Source organism: Pelophylax lessonae (genome assembly GCF_965119305.1).
Source record: "Pelophylax lessonae genome assembly, chromosome: 2".
Classification (NCBI taxonomy): Eukaryota; Metazoa; Chordata; class Amphibia; order Anura; family Ranidae; genus Pelophylax; species Pelophylax lessonae.
In genome coordinates, this window is record NC_138769.1 from 312,218,809 (window position 1) to 312,242,980 (window position 24,172).

A 24,172-nucleotide genomic window follows, 5' to 3' on the forward strand; every position below is an offset into this window, starting at 1 on the left:
ATGTACTTGAGGTGAGGGGGGTCAATTGAAACAGCTGCTTAGTGTCGATTTGCTTTAGCTTTGTAAATACTTTTCACTCAGGAAATGTATGCCTGTAATGAAGGTTACTAAGGTTCCACATTGCATAGTACTGATAGTCTACATTCATATGGGAACTGGATGCAAAATGCATAAAGATTTTATGTTGTTTCAGCCAATATTTTGGCTGTGCTGCAGTTCGCATTGAAATAAATTCCTAGCAAGGCTTGAGCCTTGCATGCCCTCCCTAAATCAGTATGGCATAACATTATGCCCAACAAACACTTCAGTGTATTTGGAGCCTATTGGTTCAGTACACCTTTTTTTTATACTTTTTCAATGTTAAAATAATTAGCTGAAGTCTTTTTTATTTTAAATTAGTAATAAACCCAAAACCAAAAATGTAATATATTGCAGGATTTTGGGTTTAATACCATTTCAAAGTAATAAACTTAGTGCTATTAATCTTATTTATCTGTTTTGTTATGTTATATCAAAGGTTTCATTTATCAACAAAAAAAAAGAAACCCAATAACAATCCGGTGGCACAACAACAGTTATCCATCAGTTCAGCACAAAGTATTAAACAAACATACAGAGTATACAGGCAGTTTGGGTATGTGCACAGGCAAACTTTCCAATAACCAGAAAAAAGATGGAAAGGGTCTATTAGCAAACATTGCAACCAAGCAAGCACAAATCTGAGACTTCATGTACTCTAGCAGCTCCTAAACTTGAGTTTAGGAGATTTTGGCGTTTTTTTTTTTTTCCAAAGTTCCAAAACTATACTCCATAAAAGCCCATGTGTCCGTGTACACGTAGGCTTTTAGGGTCGTTTAGTAGCTGCTGCAGTTATGGGAGGTTAAACCGCCCCTAAACTCCTCTCCTGAACATGGATAAATCGCATTCAGGATAGGAACCTTATAGAGGTGTGATTTGCCATGTTTTCTGTTTTCCAGCGGTCATATTAGGCTATGTGTACATGAAGCCTTACATGTCTAGTTATGCAGAGGCTGGTCTAGTAAGGCATTGCATCAACCATGTTTAAACTAATTCCCAAGGACTTAGGCCTGGAATATCTAGCCAAGGTGCCCAAAGTCTTTCGAATTTACCCGGACAGCCTATATGTTAGTACACATATCTTTCAAAGATAATATTTTTTTTTCTTGAAAGAGGGAGGATCAGGGGATTTCCAAAGTATTAAGAGCATCTTACGGGCAGATTCCCTGCCGAGCAGGTGTAAGGGGCCTAAAGGTACCCCACATGCCAGGCAAGTGACCTTGTTCTAGGTGCCCAGCATAGCACCCCCACCCCTCCTACAAGCAGCCATATTTGCTTATTGCAATTCTAGCCTCCCTCCGCTAGTTGTACATAGCTGATCCTCTGACCTCCATGCAAGTCTACTGGATAAGGTATATCTAGGGTATATCTAGTCGAGAGTCTCTAATAACATGATTTGCCCCACACTGCTTCTGGTAGTCTGGAATCTTAAGATTTTTTTTGCATAGACTTTAGTTAATATAAGGTAGCTCAAAGGTAGCTCAGTACAGAAGTCAGGAAAAGCATGCTTTTTTACTCAAAATAATGTTATAATAATTTTATAATGTTGACATGTGTCTTATCGAATTATCTGAAAAATGAATTTTAATTAAAGGTTCATTTTTGGATGTCAACAAAATCTTTAGATTACTACCATAGTCAGTTTTGCCTAAGAAATATATTTGTTACACACATGCCATGTGTGATCTTTAGGTATATTTGTTTTGTGTCCTGCAAAAGGATAGAGGCAAATGGGTATCAAATGGGTATCAAATTCACAAAGGATGTAAAGAGGGAATGTAAGAATGATAACCTCAATGAGGGGATTTACTAAAACTTGAGCACTCAGAATCTGGTACAGCCAATGGCAGAAAATCAACTTCTAACTTCAGCTTGCTCAATTCAGCTTTGGCAAAAAAAAAAAACCTGGAAGCTGATTGGTTTCTTTGCAGAGCTGCACCAGATTTAGCACTCTCCAGTTTTGGAAAATCAGCCCAATTGAGTAATAAATTGCAGTTTAGCAGATGTTGTAATTAATTGTTTAAGGCCAGTGCACACCAAAGAAACACATTCTGGATGTGTTCCGGATGCGTTTCTACATGCACATTTTTGATGCGTTCTGGTGCATTTTTAATGCGTTCCGGTGCACTTTTCCTCTCTATTCTTCTTTACCTTAAATAAGCACAAGTGAATTCTGGTGCATTTTTGGTGTATTCTGGTGTGTTTTTGATGAGTTTTATCACGTTCCAGTACAGTTCAGTGCAGAAAAAATGCAGCATGTTCTATTTTTTTTTTTCTGGAACTGGAAGGCACTGGAACTGACAGCACCAGTGTGAACTATGCCTTATAACCATATAACCTACTATTCATGCATTTTCGATGCAGAAAAAAATAAAGAAAACTAATGCAGCCACCACATCTAATGAGTGGTAACCTGTGCCTTGTGAATGGTCCCGCAGTCTTCTGGGACATGTGACGTGCTCCAGGTGACTGAGGGGAGGAAGGGGGAGAGAAGAACTTCTGGTCGGATTGCCTAGGCAATCCAGGTGGAAGTGGGAGTGGGTGGCCTGTAGTGTTGTTAAATGCTGATATAAAATTATAAAGTTTCTAGCGACTAGACTAAAATATTTAATGCCAGAATGGATCCATGCAGATCAGACATGATTTTACCAGGTAGAGAGGGAAAAGATAATGGGATAAGAACATTACTCTTATTACATAAAGCAAGAGGTTTCAAAACCCCAAACCTACTACTGTCAATTGATGCCGAAAAAGCATTTGACAGGGTGGACTGGGAGTTTATGCTAGAAACAATATAAGACCTAGGATTAGGCCTGAGGATGATCCAATGGATAGTAGTACTGTATAGGAACCCAACAGGATTGGTAAAGATCAATGGAAATTTCTCTACCCGTTCAGAATGTGCAACGGGAAGAGACAGTGGTGTCCTCTCTTGCCCCTGTTGTTTGTCCTGTCGCTGGAGCCACCATTAGCTACTATAAGGAAAAATGTAGATATAGGAGGAGTAAAGGTGGGACAGGAGGAACATAAGGTAGCAGTATATGCTGACGACGTCCTATTTTACATCACTAACCCTAGAATAACACTTATTACAATATTAACATTATTAAAGAGTTAAGGCGATATTGGGAATTATCGAACTTTAAAATCAACCCAATAAAGTCAGAAATTTGGAACATCGGGCTAAGTAAGAGAGAAGAACTAACATTACAGAGGGAATTTCTATTTATATGGGCAAAATCAAAATGAAAATACCTTGGGATAAATCTAACCTCATCTTTACAAAACCTTTACCACGTCAATTACATACCAATGCTAAACGAGATAAAAGCAGATATTAAAAAATATCAAGAAACCCACTTTCTTGGTTGGGCCGAATAAATAAGGTCAAGATTGTAATACTACCCAAAATCTTATACACACTTCAAATTCTACCAATAGCTATACCACAGATATACTTTAAAACAAAAAACACTGATTTTAAAGTTCATTTGGCAGGGAAAAAAGCCTAGAATACAGTACATGGCTCTCAGGAAAGATAAAACACAGGGGGGATTAGCCGCAACAGATATCAAAAGATATTACACAGCAGTCATAATCTTACTTATGAGTGGACAAAAATAACCTCAGAGAAAAAATGGGTTAGGATTGAAACCATATTAAGTGGAACACAGTTAAATAAGAACATCTGTATTCCACCAAAATATAGGGAAACATATGAAGACACACATGAAAAGACGAGAGTTGTATATAAGACATGGGACATGATACACAGACAAGCCAAACTATTATCACTAGAAGGCACAAAATATTTTGCACCTGGGTATGAGAAACAATTTGGAAATTGGATTAAAAACACACAGTTAAAAGACATCACACAAGGTGGAAAGATAAGGTCTTATCACAAACTTAAAACTAAGGGAGAAAACATGTTACTAAATTAACCACTTTGCGTCTGCTCACAGTAATACTACTGCGGCAGAGTGGCTCGTTATCGTCTGACGACGTAGTATTAACGTCGTCAGACACTCCCCCTTCTGGGCGGCGCTTGCGCGCCGCCGGAGGCTCGCTCCCGCTGTTTTCATTCACAGCGGGAGTCGGGCCAGGGGAGGAGCAGCGGCGATCGCCGCTGCTCTTACCCGATCGTCGGGGATCGGGTCTGGAGATCCGCCCGCTGTGTGTAAACACAGCTGGCGGATCTCCATAGTGACAGGGAGTGACAGATCGGACTGTTCAGCATAGCTGGACATCCGATCTGTCCATGACTCACACAGTCCCCTCCCCCCCCTACACGTCAGTAAGCACCAGGCATACATTAACCCCTCCCTCTCCAATAAAATTAACCCCTTCCCTGCCAGTGTCATTTTTACAGTAACAGTGCATATATATAGCACTGATTACTGTAGTAATGTCACTGGTACACCCAAAAGTGTCAAAAATGTCAGTCAAGGGTTCGATCTGTCCGCTGCAATGTCGCAGTCCCGCAAAAAAAATCGCAGCTCGCCGCCATTACGCGTTAAAATAAAAAACACCAAAAATGACAGAAATCTTTCCCTTTGTTAGTAAACGCAATAACTTTTGCGCAAACCAATGAAAATACGCTTATTGCGATTTTTTTTTTACCAAACATAGGTAGCAGAAAACAAATTGGCCAAAATTTTTTTAAAAAATTGTTTTTTACATCTTTTTTGGGGGGAATTTCATATAAAAAAATGTTAAAAATATTGTTATTTTTTCAAAATAAATGCTCTTTTTTTGTTTATAGCGCAAAAAGTAAAAATCGCACAGGTGACCAAATACCACCAAAAGAAAGCTCTGTTTGTGGGAAAAAAAGGACGTAAATTTCGTTTGGGTACGGCGTCGCACGACCGCGCAATTGTCAGTTGAAGTCGCACAGCGCCGAATCGCAAAAAGTGGCCTGGACGGAAGACAGCAAAATCCTCCGGTGGTAAAGTGGTTAATAGAGATATCTTCAGTTAAAACACTTTGTGGGGTCCCTGCCAAAAACCATTAGATCTGAGAAGGTCTTGAATCTAATGGAAAAATGATGTAACCCACAAACAAAAATAAAACATAGTATAAAACAGATATACAAAATGCTAACTGAGATGGTGAGCCTAAGGAAGCCTCCATTCATAGAAACATGGGAAAAAAGGATTACGTTTAAAAAACATGAAGTGAATGTAATAATGAGAACTGTAAATAATTCTGCGACCGTTGTAAATACCATTGAAATGAACTATAGATGTCTATCGAGATGGTATATAATGCCGGTAAAAGCACAAAAATGTCAACCAGAGAAATCTCCACTGTGCTGGAGGGGCTATGATAAGCAGGGCACAATGTATAATATCTGGTGGGACTGTCCTAAGATCCATGACTACTGGCAAAATGTACAACAGTATATTAGGACAATTACAGGACTGGATATCATTGATGACCCATGGTCGTGTTTACTAAACAAAACAGATAAACCAAAAAAGCATTATAAAAGTACTATAGTACCAAATCTAATAAATGCAGCAAAGGAGGCAATCCCACAAAAATGGTTAGAAGTGGAAAGCCCTTCTATTAGAGAGTGGTGCAAAAGAATTGAATACATATACAATATTGAGTTCTTAGGCTGCAGAGAAGAAGCGCAGACAGAGAGCTTTTCAAATAAATGGAGAAAATTGGTAGATTTTAAAAAGACTAGTAAATATCTAGAACAGTGGTTCTTAACCTTGTTGGAGGTACTGAACCCCACCAGTTTCATATGCGCATTCACCGAACCCTTCTTAATTGGTAAAATAAAATGATTTTTTCAAATTTAAAACATAGGTATATATTATTTTAGGTATATATTTATACATAGGTGCACAAAATGAACAAAACCATTAAGAACAAAGAACAAAACCATTAAAACATGATTTTCACACAAAAACATAATGAATATTTACTGCAAATTAGTGTGACTTCTGCTGTTGTCTTTCAGAGACCAGTTCAGAAATGCGTGCTTTTATCCTGGCAAGTGCCACTCTCATGTCATTATCAGGTCTCATGTCACCTCACCCTGGCCTGCTGTAAGGGGGGATCTATATGGGGGACGGGACCTCACCGTACCCTGGCCTGCTGTAAGGGGGGAGATCTATATGGGGGACAGGACCTCACCTCACCCTGGCCTGCTGTAAGGGGGGGATCTATATGGGGGACCTGGTCCCCCATATAGATCCCCCTTACAGCAGGCCAGGGTGAGGTCCCCCATATAGATCCCCCCTTACAGCAGGCCAGAGTGAGGTGAGGTCCCGTCCCCCATATAGATCTCCCCCCTTACAGCAGGACAGGGTGAGGTGAGGTCCAGACCCTGGCTGCTGTGGGGGGGGGATCTATATGGGGGACCCCAGAGTGACCTAACCTCACCCTGGCCTGCTGTAGGGGGGGATCTATATGGGGGACCTCACCTCACCCTGGCCTACTGTAAGGGGGGATCTATATGGGGGATGGGGGCGGTCGCTGCACGGGTTAGTCCCTCCCCCAGACAGTCCCTCTCCGCACCGCACGCCTGGCCTGTCTCCCCCCCACCACTCCACAGTGGGGGATGCCGGCTCCGGCTGGATTGGATTCGGCTGGAGCCAAACTGCACAGCCAGCAGTGAGAGTGAGCCAGGGGCAGAGAGAGCTGCGAGTGCAAGCAGACTCAGCGGGCGGCGGCGACCAGCCTATCATGACAGAGTGAATGAAATGACACTGCGGAGCAGATGCGCACCCCCCAGATGTTGCGCCCGGTGCGGCCTGCCCCCTCTGCGCCCCCCAAGCTACGCCACTGGATGTTATGTATTTCCACGATGACGGCGCGGAGCGGGAGCGGAAGGACATGCCCAAAACTGGAGAAATAGTCCTTGACAGCAAAGTGGTACTAGCGGAGGGTGTGCCGAACCCTCAAGACTGACTCACCGAACCCCTGGGGTTCGATCGAACCCAGGTTAAGAACCACTGATCTAGAAATTTGGGCAGAGTAGAGGAGCAAAAGGGGAGGTAGGTAAACGGAAGAAGTAGGAGAAGACACACAACAAAGGATTATAGAGACGAGGGGAAAAGGGGTGGAGGGAGGGATAATGGGAAGGGAAGTAAGGCGATACGGTCTTATTGCAATTTTTTTAAATACATTTTTGTATGTTCGCACTTTGTTGGAAATTTATAAAATTTATATAAAGAAAAAGGAAGTGGGAGTGGATACCTGTCAAAACCAGGTACCTGCTCCCCTGACAAGTGTCATTAAAGTGGAACTTCTCTTTTCGGGTGGAGCTCGGCTTAAAACACAGCAGTTGTCATGAATTCAGGAAACAAATCCTTTGGATGGATTTGGGATGTAGTCCCTTAACCTCCCTGGCGGTATGATTCTGTCAGGAATTCTGTTCCAAAAGCGGTACAATTCTTTTCATGGAAATTTGGCGTTATGTATTATAGGCCTACAATTCTTAGTAATTACTGACTTAAACCTGACCAAAACAAGACTCTAGTAGACATCCCAGATGTGATAAATTTGAAACACAAACAAGTGAATTATAATTGAATCAATAATATTATTTTATTATTTAATATATAATATATATAATAAAATTATATTATTGATTAGATTATAATTCATGCGCTATATATTATATATATATGTGTGTATATAGATATATATATATATATATATATATATATATATATATACATACGTGTGTGTGTGTATATAGGTATATATATATATATATATATATATATATATATATATATATATATATATATATATATACATATATATATATGTATATATATATATATATATATATATATATATATATATATATATATAACGCATGAATTATAATCGAATCAATAATATAATTTTATATATATATATATATATATGTGTGTGTGTGTATATAGGTATATATATATATATATATATATATATATATATATATATATATACATATATATATATGTATATATATATATATATATATATATATATATATATATATATATATTTGCATATATATATATATATATATATATATATATATATATATGCATATATATATATGCATATATATATATATATATGCATATATATATATATATATGCATATATATAATATAAAATGTGTTATGTGTTTTGTGCAACGTTTTTTTTTTTTTTTTTTTTTGAATTTCCCTCCCTAGTTCCGCTCCCATGCAGCATTGCTGCTGCAGGGAACGGAACTAGGAAGTCCTCCTACCGACAGACGAGCGGCGGAGATCTCGCTGGCGGTCACAGCAATGAGAGCTCATCGCTGGATCGCCAGGATCAGGTAAGAGAAGCTCCGCTGCGCTGTCTGCACGCTCTGCCCATTGACCCCGAGCGTGACTCGGGGATACCGCTAATAGCAGAAAATTCCTACCCCGAGTCACGCTCGGGTTTACCGCTAAGGCGGTTAATGTATGACTATCAGTCTGTGCAGCTAGATGTGATCAAGACAGAGCTTAGTAAAGCTTAAACAGCATTAAAGCCAGCAGATGGCTTGGATGTAGCACGTGCAGCCCCCTTTACTAAAAGCAAACAGTTGTGCTTGCCATACACAGTGTGTACAGGGCCTACTAGAGATTCCCCCTGTAAGACCATCATTTAAAAAACTCCAGGAATGTCAATATGGAAAGAGGCCATGAATGAGAAAGAACATTCTGAAAGGATTATATAGCAGTTAGTCACGATAAGCTTTCAGGAAAAATTTGCTTGAGTCACCAAGAAAATGGATGTTGTGGTTGGCCTGCTCTGTCAACTGTTCCCATACATCTCCCACAATGAACAGACACTATTAAGAAAATTGCAATGATAATGAGGGGTGGGGTGTGGTGTGTAGCTTCTGGCAGTACCTGTCTGCATAATGCAATTCATTAATTTATGGTTGACACTAAAAAGACTTCTATAATAAATGCTCTTCTCTATGTAAGTTCTACGTCCATGTACACATAGTCATAAAATGCTTAATGGGTGTCAAAATAAACCTGCTTATATGTTCACAAAAATGACTTTATTTGTTTCAGAGCCACCCAGCAGTCCAGAAAATCTTTCAGTGGATGCTGTTGACGATACCTCTCTTGGCTTGAGATGGAAAGTTCCTGAGAAGGAAGGAACCTTCCCCATTGATGGCTACCTGCTTGAGTACCAAAAAGACGGAAGTAAGATAATAGACTTTTCTAAATGTATATAAGAAATTATTGTATATATGATATCTGAATTCTGAAATAAACAGTACCTGCATCCTTCATTTAAAGCTACTTACTAACAACATTTTGCCTAAAACATTTTCAGTAATACAATACTGTGTTAACAATTTTAATATTCAAATTCAGTTACATATCATCACAAAGTAACATATTTGAGAAGGAAGAAAGATTTAGACTAGGTTCACACTATGCTGGTTTCCTGATGGCCATGTTTGCTCAGGCACAGCAGCCTATTTATTTGCATGGGCTACTGTACCTATGGGAAACGCGCCTCTGCTAACAGCAGCAGATTTTTTATGCAGGTGAGGGAGGCTCCATGTACACTAGCAGCTGAAAAAAACACCAGTAAAAGCGTGTTTTTTTCCCGGCATTTAGCACTTTTTTGTGTCGGCATTCAGCAGCAACTAGCTGTTAAGAAGAAGGTAGCCGCCACACTCTAAAAACGGATGAGTCATCAGCTGTCAGCAGGGTTACCCGCTGACAGCTGAATGTAAACAAAAGAATGCCGGCATGAAAAAATAAATAACCTACGCCCCCCCCCCCCCAGCCCATTCTATATTAGGCCCTTTGGGTGTGGTACGGATTTTAAGAGGAACCCATGGCAAAATCTTTTAAAAGAACTGCGTGGGGTTCCCCTTAAAATCCATACCTGACCCTTATGAATGAGCGCCCACCCCCTCCTGAACCATACCATGCCACATGTCCTCAACATGGGGGGTGTTTTGTGGCAGGGGGGTTCCCCCCCAAAGCACCTTGTCCCCATGTTGATGGAGAAATGGGTCTCTTCTCCAGAACCCTGGCAGGTGGTTCTGGGGTCTGTGGATGGGGGGGCTTCTCAAAATCTGGAAGCCTCCTTTAACAAAGGGGCTCCAAGATCCTGGCCCTCCCTCTGTATATGAGTATGGGGTACAAAAAAAACCTACCCCTTCACCAAAAAAAAAAAAAAAAAAGAGTAGTGTAAATAAACACAGGAGCCAGTCCTTTATTTAAAAAATAAAAACAATTGTCCTTAGTTGTAGATCCAATGGCAATCACGATGAACACTGGCCACGACCCAGAAAAAAAAAAAAGAAGAGGTTCGCACCCAATGCTGGCTTCTGCCGAATGACAGCCTCGCAGTGTCCCACTTCTAAATAAACCAGGTGACCCTGCCCCTTGTGATGTCATAGACTGTGGCATGCTAGGCATGTGACATCATCGAATGGCCCTGCCCCTTTGTTTATCTAGCATTGGGACGCAGCGGAGCTGTCACTAGGCAGGAGGCCGGCGTTGGACCTCTTTTTTTTTTTCAGGTCGGCAGCTGGCTTTTATTGTGATTGACGCTGGATCTACATCAGGGACAATTTATTTATTATTTTTTTTTTAATAAAGGACTTGTCAAAAACTGGCTCCTGTCTTTATTTACACTCCTTTTTTTTTATTTTTTGGTGAATGAGTACTCATGCACATGGGGGGGCAGGATCTGGGGTCCCCACCTACAGACCCCCCCAACCAGTCAGGGTTGTGGTATGGATTTTTGGGGGACCCTCATGCCATTTGTTTGCAATTTTGAACAAAAAAAACTATATTTTTCTACTTTGACAGTTAAATAATATCCAATATATTAAATTTTTGTCATATATTTAGGCCAAAATGTATTTAGCTACATGTCTTTGACAAAAAAATTCTCAATGAGCGTATTTTTAACCGCTTTAAGACCGGAAGATTTTACCCCATTCCTGACCAGGCCATATTTTGCGATTCGGCACTGTGTTATTTTAACGGACAATTTCGCAGTCGTGCAACGCTGTACCCAAATTAAATTGATGTCCTTTTTTCCCCACAAATAGAGCTTTCTTTTGGGGGTATTTGATCACCTGTGCGCTTTTTACTTTTTGCACTAAACAAAACATAAACAAAAAAAGAGCAACAATTTTGAAAAAATAACAATATTTTTCACATTTTTTTATATGAAATTCCCCCCCAAAAAAATGTAAAAATCAAAATGTTTTAACATTTTAGGCCAATTTGTTTTCTGCTACATATGTTTGGTAAAAAAATTGCAATAAGCGTATTTTGATTGGTTTGCGCAAACGTTATCGCAGGGAAAGATTTATGTCATTTATGTCATTTTTATTGTTTTCTTTTGTTTTTTAACGAGTAATGGCGGCGATCTGCGATTTTTTTTGCGGGACTGCGACATTGCGGCGGACAGATCAGACCCTTGACTGACATTTTTGACACCTTTGGGGGGACCAGTGACATTACTACAGTAATCAGTGCTATAAATATGCACTGTTACTGTAATAATGACACTGGCAGGGAAGGGGTTAACTTTATTGGTGATCAAGGGGTTAAATATATGCCTGGTGCTTACTGACGTGTGTGGGGGGAGGGGACTGTGTGACACAGGCAGGGATCGCAGGTTCAGCTATGCTGAATCCTGTAATCTGACCCTGCCTGTCACATAGGAGAGATAAGCCTGCTTTGTTTACACAAGCGGGCGGATTTCCTCACTCGATCCCCGACGATCGGGGAAGAGCGGCGGTAATCACCGCCTCTTCTCCCCTGGCCTGACTCCCGCTGTGTCTGAATACAGCGGGAGTGAGCCTCCGGCGGTGCGCGCATGCCGCCCACAAGGGGAGGAGTCCAGCGACGTAGGTCTACCTCGCTGGACAGAATCGAGCCACTTTGCCGCAGTACGCTCCATGTGAGCGGTCGGCAAGTGGTTAGAGTTGCCTTTTATTGTGGCCAGCCTAAGGCACACCTGTGCAATAATCCTGATGTCTATTTAGCATCTTGATATGCCACACCTGTGAGGTGGATGGATCATCTCGGCAAAGGAGAAGTGCTCACTAACACAAATTTAGACAGATTTGTGAACAGTATTTGAGAGAAATAGGCCTTTTGTGTACATAGAAAAAGTATTAGATCTTTGAGTTCAGCTCATGAAAAATGGGGGCAAAAACAAAAGTGTTGTGTTTATAATTTTGCTCATGCATAATATTATAAAGGGAATATGGTGAGAAGTCTATGGTATTATACCTAAAGCTGTGATACTAGAAAACCTGTCTGTGCTAATGGAAGTAATGGTCAACAATATCTATAAACTTTAAAATTCAGCATTTATTACCACTTTGGTTTTACCAATATGAAAGCAATAACCTTATTATATTAAAATTTTTATCCTCCCTACTAGGGATGGGTGAAATTTTGAATTTTCACGTTGCTGAAATTCCTGCAAAAAAATTAAAGATATCAGTGATTTGTTGTCATTTTGGCCAAAGGAATTATTATTAGTTATTTGGCCAAATAACTGGGGAAGTCTAAATTAGTTTGGGTATAGTGTTTTTTTAAGGGAGAAGGGGTTTTATATTATATAAATAGCTCCTAGGAGTTAGGGAATGCTTCTTTCAACAATCTTGGACCTATTAACATGCCAAATGTCCCCTCATTAGACAAAGAGAAAAAAAGATACCCCAACCTTAAAGTTATCCTAACCCTAGGCATTTGTTTATGAAAAAAAAATTGTGATGACCATGTCAGCAACACAATGCTTTGCTGATGAACAAAGAGCTAGGAATAGTATAGGGTTGGCATTGGAGTTGGCATCAGAATTGGGGGGTATATTGGTAGAACGGGGCAAGACTGTAAAAAAAATAACATATCAGACTCACATGTCGCCTCAATAATTACACAGTTTAGTAATTAGTAATACACACCATTTTTATATTTATAATAAAATAAGTTTATTTTGTCTTACCTATATATTCTTCAATTTATCCTGTTATCTTTTACATTCATTTTTATTGAGGACAGCGGTTGTTCAAATACAACATAATAATCTAAGACAATATAGTCTCTTAATAATACTGTCTTTTTATCCGCAAAATACAGGTGCATCTCAAAAAATTTTAATATCATCAAAAGGTAATTTATTTCAGTAATTTAATTTAAAAAGTCATATATTATATAGATTCATTACACACATACTGATATATTTAAAGCATTTCTTTCTTTTAATTTTGATGACTATGGCTTACAGCTAGTGAAAACGCAAAATTCAGCATCTCAGAGAATTTGAATACTGTGCAAAAGTTCAATATTGTAGACTCGTGTCACACTCTAATCAGCTAATTAACTCAAAACACCTGTAAAGGTTTCCTGTGCCTTTAAATGGCCTCTCAGTCAGGTTCAGTAGGTTACACAATCATGGGGACGACTGCTGACTTGACAGTTGTCCAGAAAACTGTCTTTGACACTCACCACAAGGTGAGTAAGATCACAAAGGGTCATTGCTAAAGAAGCTGGTTGTTCACAGAGTGCTGTATCCAAGCATATTAATGGACAGTTGAGTGGAAGGAAAGAGTGTGGTAGAATTAAAGATGCACAAGCAACAGGGATAAGCGCAGCCTTGAGAGGATTGCGAAGCAAAGACCATTCAAGAATTTTGGGGAGATTCACAAGGAGTGGACCACGGCTGGTGTCAGTACTTCAAGATCCACCACACACAGACGTATCCAGGACATGGACTACAACTGTCTCATTCCTTGTGTCAAACCACTCTTGAACCAGAGACATCAGTAGCGTCTTACTTAGGCTAAGGAGAAAAAGGACTGGACTGTTGCTCTGTGGTCCAACGTTCTCTTTTCGGATGAAAGTACATTTTGCATTTCATTTGGAAATCAAGGTCCCAGAGTTTAGAGGAAGAGTGGAGAGGTACAGAATCCAAGTTCCATGAGGTCATGTGTGAAGTTTCCACAGTCAGTGAAGATTTGAGGAGCCATGTCATCTGCTGGTGTTGGTTCACTTTGTTTTATCAAGTCCAAAGTCAGCGCAGTCCTCTACCAGGTAATTCTAGAGCACTTTATGCTTCTCTCTGCTGATCAGCTTTATGGAGATGCTGATCTTATTTTCCAGCAGGACTTGGCACCTGCCCACACTGCCAAAAGTACCAATACCTGGTTTAGTGATCATGGTATCGCTGTGCTTGACCAGCAAACTTGCCTGACCTGAACCCCATAGAGAATCTGTGGGGTATTGTCAAGAGGAAAATGAGAGAAACAAGACCCAACAATGCAGACGAGCTGAAAGCCGCTATCAAAGCAACCTGAGCTTTCATAACACCTCAGCAGTGCCACAAGCTGATTGCCTCTATGCCACGCCGCATTGATGCAGTAATTCATGCAAAAGGAGCCCCAGCCAAGTATTGAGTACATACTATATTGTAAATAGACATGCTTTTCAGTAAGCCAACATTTCTGGAATAAAAATCCTTTTTTTATTGGTTTTACATAATATTCTACTTTTCTAAGATATTGAATTTTTGGTTTTCACTAGCTGTAAGCCATAATAATCAGAATTAAAAGAAAGAAAAGCTTGAAATATATCACTCTGTGTGTAATGAATCTTTATATATATGATTTTCACTTTTTGAATTTAATTACTGGAATAAATTACCTTTTTTGATGATATTCAAATTTTTTTAAATGCAACTGTATACTGATTTGGTTTCTAACATCTCTTATTGCCTTTGCATGACTACATACTTTGATGTTGTGTGTATCCTTTCTCTATAATGTGTCTGCATTGTTTTATATATATAATGTTAGCAAGTAAAAAAGAAGGTAATGAAAAATGACCATACGTTTCTTTAGGTTCAGATTGGATAGCTGTGAACAAGGAACCCATAATTTCTTCGCATTACAAGATTATCAATCTGACTACAAATGAAAAGATCCTAGTTCGTGTTTCAGCAGTCAGCAAAGCTGGATCCAGTGCCCCAACAGCTCTGGAACACCCGGTTCTGATCCGAGAAATTGTCGGTAAGGCATTCCTTAATTTTTGTTATGCATATATCGCAGAAGCAGTGAGATCAGTGCAATAAGAGGTGTGAGATTAAATGGTGGGGGTTTGAAGGACTTTGAGACTCTAGTGGAAAATTAGGTCTTTTGGGGTTCAAGGAGGTATAAGAAGCTGGTGGGTGCTAGCAAATAGCTGTAGCAGTAATTTAAGCTTTGGCTGGGCTGGTCGTGTCATTTAGGTCAAAGTAAGTGAAGAATTCTTACACTTTACAATATTATATTATATTGACTGCAAGTCCATTAAATATTGAATGTGTGAGGTTTGATTTACTTTATTATCGTGTTTACAAATTCCTGCTTTAAGGATATATATAGTCTTTTCAATTTCTCTTTTATAGACCCACATGGAAAGTAATTCAATATGATGTAAATATCAATGTCTGTTCCTCTTTTAAATAATTTCTTTAGAGCATTTGTAATGAAATATATACAGGGGTAGTCATATGTTTATAAAAAGCAACCTGCAATAAAAACTGATACTCCTTGGCACTGCCATCAATCTTCACTCTCTTAGAGAGTTACAGCTGCTGAAGAATCTTTTGCATCTCACACATTTTCAGTGTGTTGCATGCCTGGTCCCCCACTGAGTGCAGTGGTTTGATCCACCAACCATTGTGTCCTGTGGTGATGTAGGGGCCAACAAAAGGAGCCACAGAGTGCAGTGGGGGACAAGCCATCCAACACTTTCAGAAGTATAATATGCAGAAGTTTATAAAAGCTGGATACACATTAGCAAATTGGATCATGCTTTGCTAGGGTTTTTCGCCTTCCTCTGGATCAACTGCGGGTATAGGATTGTGTATATGGGATTGTATGGTTGGGTTTTCATTACTGTTTTTTGTTTTTTTATTGGTTGAGCCAGATGGATCTTTTTTCAACCTGACTAACTTTGTAACTATGTAATTATTCACATTTTTTTGTTCAATTTCCTTAAGATTTACCTTCAATTATGTAGTGCAAGGGCCTGCCTGATTGCATACAATTTAAAAGTGTTTAGGTTTGACCTCATATTATATGGTTTTGATAAATCTAAAGGAAAGTTATAAAAGAAAAATGTATACAAATTGTATACTGTAGTGTGTATCCAGCTTTAGAGGCTGCAGCTCTTCCACAGAGGCAAGTTCAAAGGCACCCCCTGCTAGAGAGGTAAGTATTCATCTTCTTTTATTGTAGGATACTCTTTTGTAAAAAAATAAATAAATCTGGTGACGCTTTAATATTTTGCACTACCACATAATACATCTTTTTCTGTATGAGTACGTATGTAGTATTTATGTGATCTACTCTGCCTTTAGTGCCTTCTGCCTTCATATATAAGACAATATTAAAACAAAAAAGTAAGAAGAAACATGAAAAATGCCAAATACACCAAAAAAGTATTTTAAACACTGCAATAATTAAACACTGTACTTTCATGTCATGTAAAGTAGCCTCTTGTAAGGAGAGTTAACATTGAATACTTCATTAACACTAGTAAAATGTATTTGTGTGTACATTTCCAAAGATAGAAAGCACGTCAGTGCATCCCATGTGTCTTATGTATCATAGTTGAATGTGAAAGTTAACACACAGTAAAATTCTGCACTCTGTGTGTACAAATAGTTACAACTTTTGGGTCCTTTCACACGGGCGCTCCGTGTGTCCGCAAATCATCCAATCCGTTTGCGGATGATTTGCGGACATAATGTAAGTGAATGGCACTGCGGGTGTCAGCGGAATACCATCCGCTGACACCCGATTTTCCTCCTGTCAGTTCTGTTCCGTTTTTACGAATGGAACAGAACCCCATTTTTCCTTCCGTGTAAAAAACGGAAAGGAAGGAAAATCGGATGTCAGCGGTGTCATCCGCTGACATCCGCAGTGCCATATACTTACATTATGTCCGCATATCATCCGCAAACGGATAGGATGATATGCGGGCACACGGAGCGGATGACAGAAATGTCATCCGCTCCGTGGAAAAAAAAAGTCCCGCAGCGGACCTTTCACACGGAGCGGCCGTGTGAAAGGAGCCTATATGTGATTTTTTCCCCCACTGTTAAATGTGTTAAATTAAACCCAAAAGCAAACATTTATTATAATGTAGCTTACCGATTCTAAGATGTGATGGCTGCATTCGTTTTCCTATTTAGGCTTTCTTTCCTTTATTATCACCTGGTGATCTGATCAGTAAGTCTGTTTTTTTTTCAACAAAATAAGCTCACCTCTCTGGCAGATGTAGCAGTTACAAGGATGAGACAAACCATTTACCACTGACGGGTGCTTACAATGATCAGATTTTATTTATTTATGTAAAACCTTTATCACAAAAGGAAAAACAACTGTTGCTGTAACTGTCTTAGCTGAAGTTTGGCTTCAATGTGTTAGTATATCTAAATCTGCTAGTACATCTAACCCTCCCCTCCAGATTAACAAGACTGCTACCTGCCGTGCCCCTGTGCTCCTTCATGCAGATTGGGGGCACTCTAATATAGGACATCAGTTACTGGCCAGATCATCAGGTGAGAACGAAAGGGAAAAAGTCCTAAAAAGAAAACGAATGCAGCCATTACATCTAAGGATTAGCAAGCTTCATTATAGTAAATTATTGTTTTTCAGTTTTATACTCCCTTTTTTTTTTCACAAAAGGGTTTAATACTGCTTAAATATATATGCTGCCACTATTCTGTGGCTGGCAGGAGTTCGGTTTGATTCTGGCTGAAGATCATAAATTGATACATGTATCATGGTGATTTGCACAGCTATGCGTGGTAACTGATAACCAGACGGGGAGAAAAGTAGCAGCACAAGCAGCTGTACAATTGGTTTATGGGCATTTGGACTTCTGAGGACAGCAGGTTGACAGGCTACAACATAAGGGGAGAGGAAAAACTTCTAAGCAGCCTCCAAGGAGGTGAGAGCAACAGCTGAAGGAGCTGTAAATGGAAGTAAGAAACTGACAGAAAAAAGGAGTGACAGAAGAACTTAAAAAATAAAGAGACACAAGGAATGTGCTTCTTTTTATTGCTGCTTTGAAAAAAAAAAAAAAAAAAGAATGCTTGCTTTTGGCTTGCGTGTGTGTTGCTTCCTGATTGTATGTGGTTTGCATGCTAAGGCACTGAAAACGATGGGTTTCTTTGTGCACCCTTACATCACGTGTCCTCATCATAGTGCCCCCTTACATAATCTGTCTGCATCAGAGTGCTCCCTTACATTAATTGTCACCATCAGAGTGCTCCCTTACATAAACTGCCCCATCAGAGTGTCCCCTTACATAATCTGTCTGCATCAGAGTGCTCTCTTACATTAATTGTCACCATCAGAGTGCTCCCTTACATAAACTGCCCCATCAGAGTGTCCCCTTACATAAACTGCCCCATCAGAGTGTCCCCTTACATAATCTGTCTGCATCAGAGTGCTCCCTTACATTAATTGTCACCATCAGAGTGCTCCCTTACATAAACTGCCCCATCAGAGTGTCCCCTTACCTCAGTTGTCCCATTAGAGCCCCTCCTTTACCACGTACATCAACTGCCCCCTTTAGAGAGCCCCCTTACATCAATTGTCCCCATCACACTGCCCTATTACATCAATTTTCCCCATAACACTACCCTATTACATCAATGTCCCCACGAGAGTGCCCCAAAACAAGACCTTTTCCTATAGGAGTACCCCCTTATATCAACTGTCCCCCTTGAAGTGCCCCCTTACATCAACTCTCCACGTCAACATGCTCTCTACCTTTCAGCGCCAGACAGCTGGGAGGCTGGATGGAGGAAGTTTCACTACGCATGTGACATCATTGGTTGTTAGGATGCTAGCAGTCCTAGCAACCAACTTCTGCAGAGGAAGGGGGAGGATACTGCTCTGGGAACTGGGTCTCAGAGACCTGAGGAGCGGAGGTAGGTGAGACTAAAATATAGGGGGGGGGCACAGTTACAACAGCACCACCCTAGATCCAGGCTTCAGTCTGTAGAAACTTCCAGAAATCTTTAAAAAAGAACATAAAGTTGTCATATAACCATTAGGGAATGTCTATGGCCTCTTTAAATCTTCTGACAAAGTAAAACAAAATGCCGCTAGGAGGAATAAACTGTACAACATTTGCTAATTATTACACTTGAAGACCTGAAGAAGGCTCTTAGCTAACTTACTCAAGGCCGTTTGACCACCGTTATATCATATTTCAAAGCTGTGCAATGTCCTCTTAATTAGTAAGGGCGCCGTTCTCCATCTTAAACCACTGCTAAAAAAAACAAAAAAACACTTGTGGGGAGAAGAAGAGTCAAGCTGCTCAGCTGAGTGAATTTCAGTCACCTCATCTTGAACAAGCTGAACTTCAATCAATGGGTGGCCTTATCAGCACCACTCCTCCCAATGTCCTTTGATTGAAAAATCAGATGTGGACACTGCTCTACATCTCTCACAGTGAGAAAGCCAACCATCTACACTGTTTACACAGCTAAAAGAATCTGTTAGACTCTGAGATGTACATCTCAAGGATCAGAACATTCAGGGGTATGAGAGATGATTACAGCCACACATACCTACACAGGTTGAACTGGATGGACTATTGTCTTTATTCAACCTCAACTACTATGTAACTATGTTCGATTTATGTCCTTCAAACATATACGTAGGTGTATGGCAAGCTTTAGTTAAAATCCAACATGGTATAGTTTACAACTCATGAGGCTAAAAATTTTTAAAATTTACAACTCGTGAGGCTAAAAAAAATGAGCTTTGGCTGTACCTTTTCTTTAAAGAGATAAGTCCGTGAGGTGGTATGCACCTTATTGGACTTAACCCTCATTAATCCAGCAGCTTTTACAAAGTGGTTGAACTCCTAGAGTTTAGCTGTAAGTAAAGCCAGAACTCCTTATTTGCACGCTTGTTCCTGGTAAATGATTTAGCTTGTTTTAAAGACAAAGAAGCAGCATGACTGCCAGGTAACTAGCATTCTCTGAACCAAAATACACAGTAAAAAAATCCAAAGTGGTCCATCGTGTTTGCCACATTATTATTTCTTTTTATTTATACATTTTTTCGTATTTTTTGTTTTTGTTTTGTGTGTTTTTTCTTTTTGGGAACTTTTTTTGTCTGAGCATAGATCTATGTTTGTCCCCTGCATGCTTGAATCCACTTACTGTTGACTGACTCACTACCTCTACTGGAAGTCTATTCTGAGAATAAACTACTCATTTGGTAAAATAATACTTTCTAAGATTAGTTTTAAATTTTCCTCCTGCTAGTTTGAACTCATGCCCCCGTGTTCTTGATCTTAGCCTCATATTGAAAATACTGCCCTACTGAACCATTTTCATCCTCTTGATATATCTCCTCTTTCCCTTCTTTCCTCCAGATTGTACATATTAAGCAAAAGAGGAACATAATGTGTTTCAGTCTGTTGTTTATATATAAATATATGCACACTATATTGTCAAAAGTATTGGGATGCCTGCCTTTACACATACATGAACATTAATGACATCCCAGTCTATAGGGTTATATATACAGGGCATTTTTTTTTTCAGGTGGAACTCAGTTCCACCACCTCTGGCTTAGGCCCTCTGCTTCCTGCTCACCACGAACACTTGTAAAAACAAAGTTCCGACTTCTGTGTTTACAAGTGATAGCTGGTCTGTCAGCAGCTCCCACCGACTGGATCTCCCGAGCAGATCCCAATGATTGCAGGACAGGGAAATGGGAGATGCAGATGCCCGGGGTGCAGTGCAGTCATGGGTGGGAGGGGTCACATTGTAGGCTGCACCCTCTCTGATCTCCTTTTTTTTTTACCTGGATGAGATTCCTGCAAGTGAGATAGGGGGAGCTGCCCACAGTGTGTGTGTGGAGGTACTAGAGCAGACTGGGTGCTTCAGCTTAATTTGGAAACAAAATTAAACTACAGTAGGTGGAAGATGGTGTCGCTTTTAAGGAGTGGGAGGGTTCTGTGCAAAGGTCAGAGCAGAAGAGGGCAAAAAGTGAGCTGTCTATGTGGGATGCAGAGGTAAGCAGCTGTGGAAGAGGGCTGAAATCTGCGCTCTGTGTGTAGTGCACTCGAGAACTCTGCACTCTGTGTGTAGTGCACCCGAGAACTCTGCACTCTGTGTGTAGTGCACCCGAGAACTCTGCACTCTGTGTGTAGTGCACCCCAGAACTCTGCACTCTGTGTGTAGTGCACCCCATAACTCTGCATTCTGTGTGTAGTGTACCCCAGGACTCTGCACTCTGTGTGTAGTGCAACCCAGAACTCTGCACTCTGTGTGTAGTGCACCCCAGAACTCTGCACTTTGTGTGTAGTGCACCCCTGAACTCTGCACTCTGTGTGTAGTGCATCCCAGAACTCTGCACTCTATGTATAGTGCACCCAAGAACTCTGCACTCTGTGTGTAGTGCACCTCAGAACTCTGCACTCTGTGTATAGTGCACCCCAGATCTCTGCACTCTGTGTGTAGTGCACCCCAGAACTTTGCACTCTGTGTGTAGTACACCCCAGAACTCTGCACTCTGTGTGTAGTGCACCCCAGAACTCTGCATTCTGTGTGCAGTCTACCCCAGGACTCTGCACTCTGTGTGTAGTGTACCCCAGGACACTGCACTCTGTGTATAATGCACCCCATAACTTTGCACTCTGTGTGTAGTACACCCCAGAACTCTGCACTCTGTGTGTAGTGCACCCCAGAACTCTGCATTCTGTGTGCAGTGTACCCCAGGACTCTGCACTCTGTGTGTAGTGCACCCCAGGACTCTGCACTCTGCGTGTAGTGCACCCCAGAACTCTACACTATGTGTGTAGTGCACCCATGAACTCTGCACTCTGTGTGTAGTGCACCCCAGAACACTGCATTCTGTGTGCAGTGTACCCCAGGACACTGCACTCTGTGTGTAGTACACCCCAGAACTCTGCACTCTGTGTGTAGTGCACCTCAGAACTCTGCACTCTGTGTATAGTGCACCCCAGATCTCTGCACTCTGTGTGTAGTGCACCCCAGAACTTTGCACTCTGTGTGTAGTACACCCCAGAACTCTTCACTCTGTGGGTAGTGCACCCCAGAACTTTGCACTCTGTGTGTAGTACACCCCAGAACTCTGCACTCTGTGTGTAGTGCACCCCATAACTCTGCACTATGTGTGTAGTGCACCCCAGATCTCTGCACTCTGTGTGTAGTGCACCACAGATCTCTGCACTCTGTGTGTAGTGCACCCCAGAACTTTGCACTCAGTGTGTAGTAGGCCCATGATCTCTGCACTCTGTGTGTAGTGCACTCCTGATATTTATTACTTATTTAAGGCTCCCCCCCACAATTCGTGAAATTTGGCATATATATATATATATATATATATATATATATATATATATATATATATATATATTTCATATATTTTTTTCAGAGTTTGGTAATATTATAGTTAGCTATTTTTCACAGCAAGTTCAAGGAAATGTGTTAACAGGGAAGAGTAAAAAAAAAATAATTTCCTCCCTGCGCATACTACACTTTTAAAGGGATTCCAGCTGACTGCTGCTAATCCTGTAGGAAGCATTTGTAATTTGCACCAGCGCATTGTAGGGATACCATACATATCTTCAACAGACACTAACATGAAATCTAGCCTCAGCTTCATGTGTGCGGCACTGAACTGAAATAAAGGATATCCAACACAAATAGAACTAAGAGCCCAAATGCTGGAAAGTTTTATGAGGCAAAGTATAATCGTTTTGGTTAACTTCTGGCTTGGCTTTTTAATAAAACACTTTGAAAAACAGTTAGGAGCTACACACAGAAAAAAAATGTTTTACGAACCAGAATCATCACTTCACTGGTCCGTCTTAAAGAAGATCTATGGTCACAGCATGTGTATTTATTTTATAACATCAGCATTGTAATACCAATACAAACAGTAGTTATATTTGACACTCCAATATCAAGTTATTTAACCCCTTCATGCCTAAGCCTTTTTCTGACACTTGTTGCTTACAAGTTAAAATCAGAATTTTTTGCTAGAAAATTTCTTAGAACTCCCAAACCTTATATATATTTTTTTTAGGAAAGACCGTAGAGAATAAAATAGCGATTGTTGCAATATTTTAAGTCACACGGTATTTGTGCAACGGTCTTTCACTTTTACACTTTCATGAACTAGAAAAGCAAAACAGTACAGTTAGCCCAATTTTTTTGTATAATGTGGAAGACGATGTTACTCCGAGTAAATAGATACCTAACATGTCATGCTTTAAAATTGCACACATTCATGGAATGGTGACAAACTACTGTACTTAAAAATCTCCATAGGTGACGCTCTAAAACATTTTAACGGTTACCTCTTTAGAGTTACAGAGGAGGTCCAGGGCTAGATTTATTGCCTCAGCTCTAATGATCGTGGTGATACCTCACATGTGTGGTTTGAACACTGTTTACATATGCGGGTGCGTCTTGCATATGCAGGGCGCAAATTAAAAAAAAAAATGTCTTATTTATTTTATTTTATCTTTTTGATTTTTACACTGTCCCTTTAATTTTTTTTTTTTTAATCACTTTTATTGCTGTCACAAGGAAGGTAAACATCCCTTGTGACAGTAATAGGCAGTGACAGGTACTATTTATGGAGGGATCTGGAATCGAAAAGACCCCAAACCCCTCCTCTGCACTAGAAAGCATTCAAAACGCCAAGTTTGTCTGTTTTGAATACTGTAATTTTTTTTTAAATCTGGCGCCTTTAAGGCGGAGACCCGATCAAAGCCGAATCTGGTCTTGTTGGGGTCATCGGCAAGCTGGCGGACTTGCTCGGGCCTCCTGGTAAAACGGGAGCCCCAGGAGAGCCACAGAAGGCCGTGGTAGGGGGGGGGGGGCGTCCCTCCCGATCTTTGTAATAACAACCGAGTGGCTGCTCAGCTGCATCAGTTGTTATTACAAGAAAGCCTGACCGTTGGCTCTAAAAAAAACCAGGACAGCCGAGGGCAGAGCCGGGACAAGGCCATCCAGCGCCCAGGGCAAAGACACCAAACTGCGCCCCCCACACACAAGATGTAGGAGCATA

General features: G+C 40.4%; 1 protein-coding gene across 2 annotated transcripts in view; it reads left to right on the plus strand.

Moving 5' to 3' along the window:
* The window catches only part of MYBPH (myosin binding protein H), a 105,635-nt gene that overhangs the window by 29,827 nt on the left and 51,636 nt on the right, over positions 1-24,172 (plus strand). For both annotated transcript variants that reach the window (XM_082244800.1, XM_082244801.1), the window contains exons 2-3: positions 9,132-9,266; positions 14,951-15,118. In XM_082244800.1, the coding sequence (XP_082100926.1) occupies positions 9,132-9,266; positions 14,951-15,118 (303 nt within the window). The remainder of the gene's footprint in view (positions 1-9,131; positions 9,267-14,950; positions 15,119-24,172) is intronic.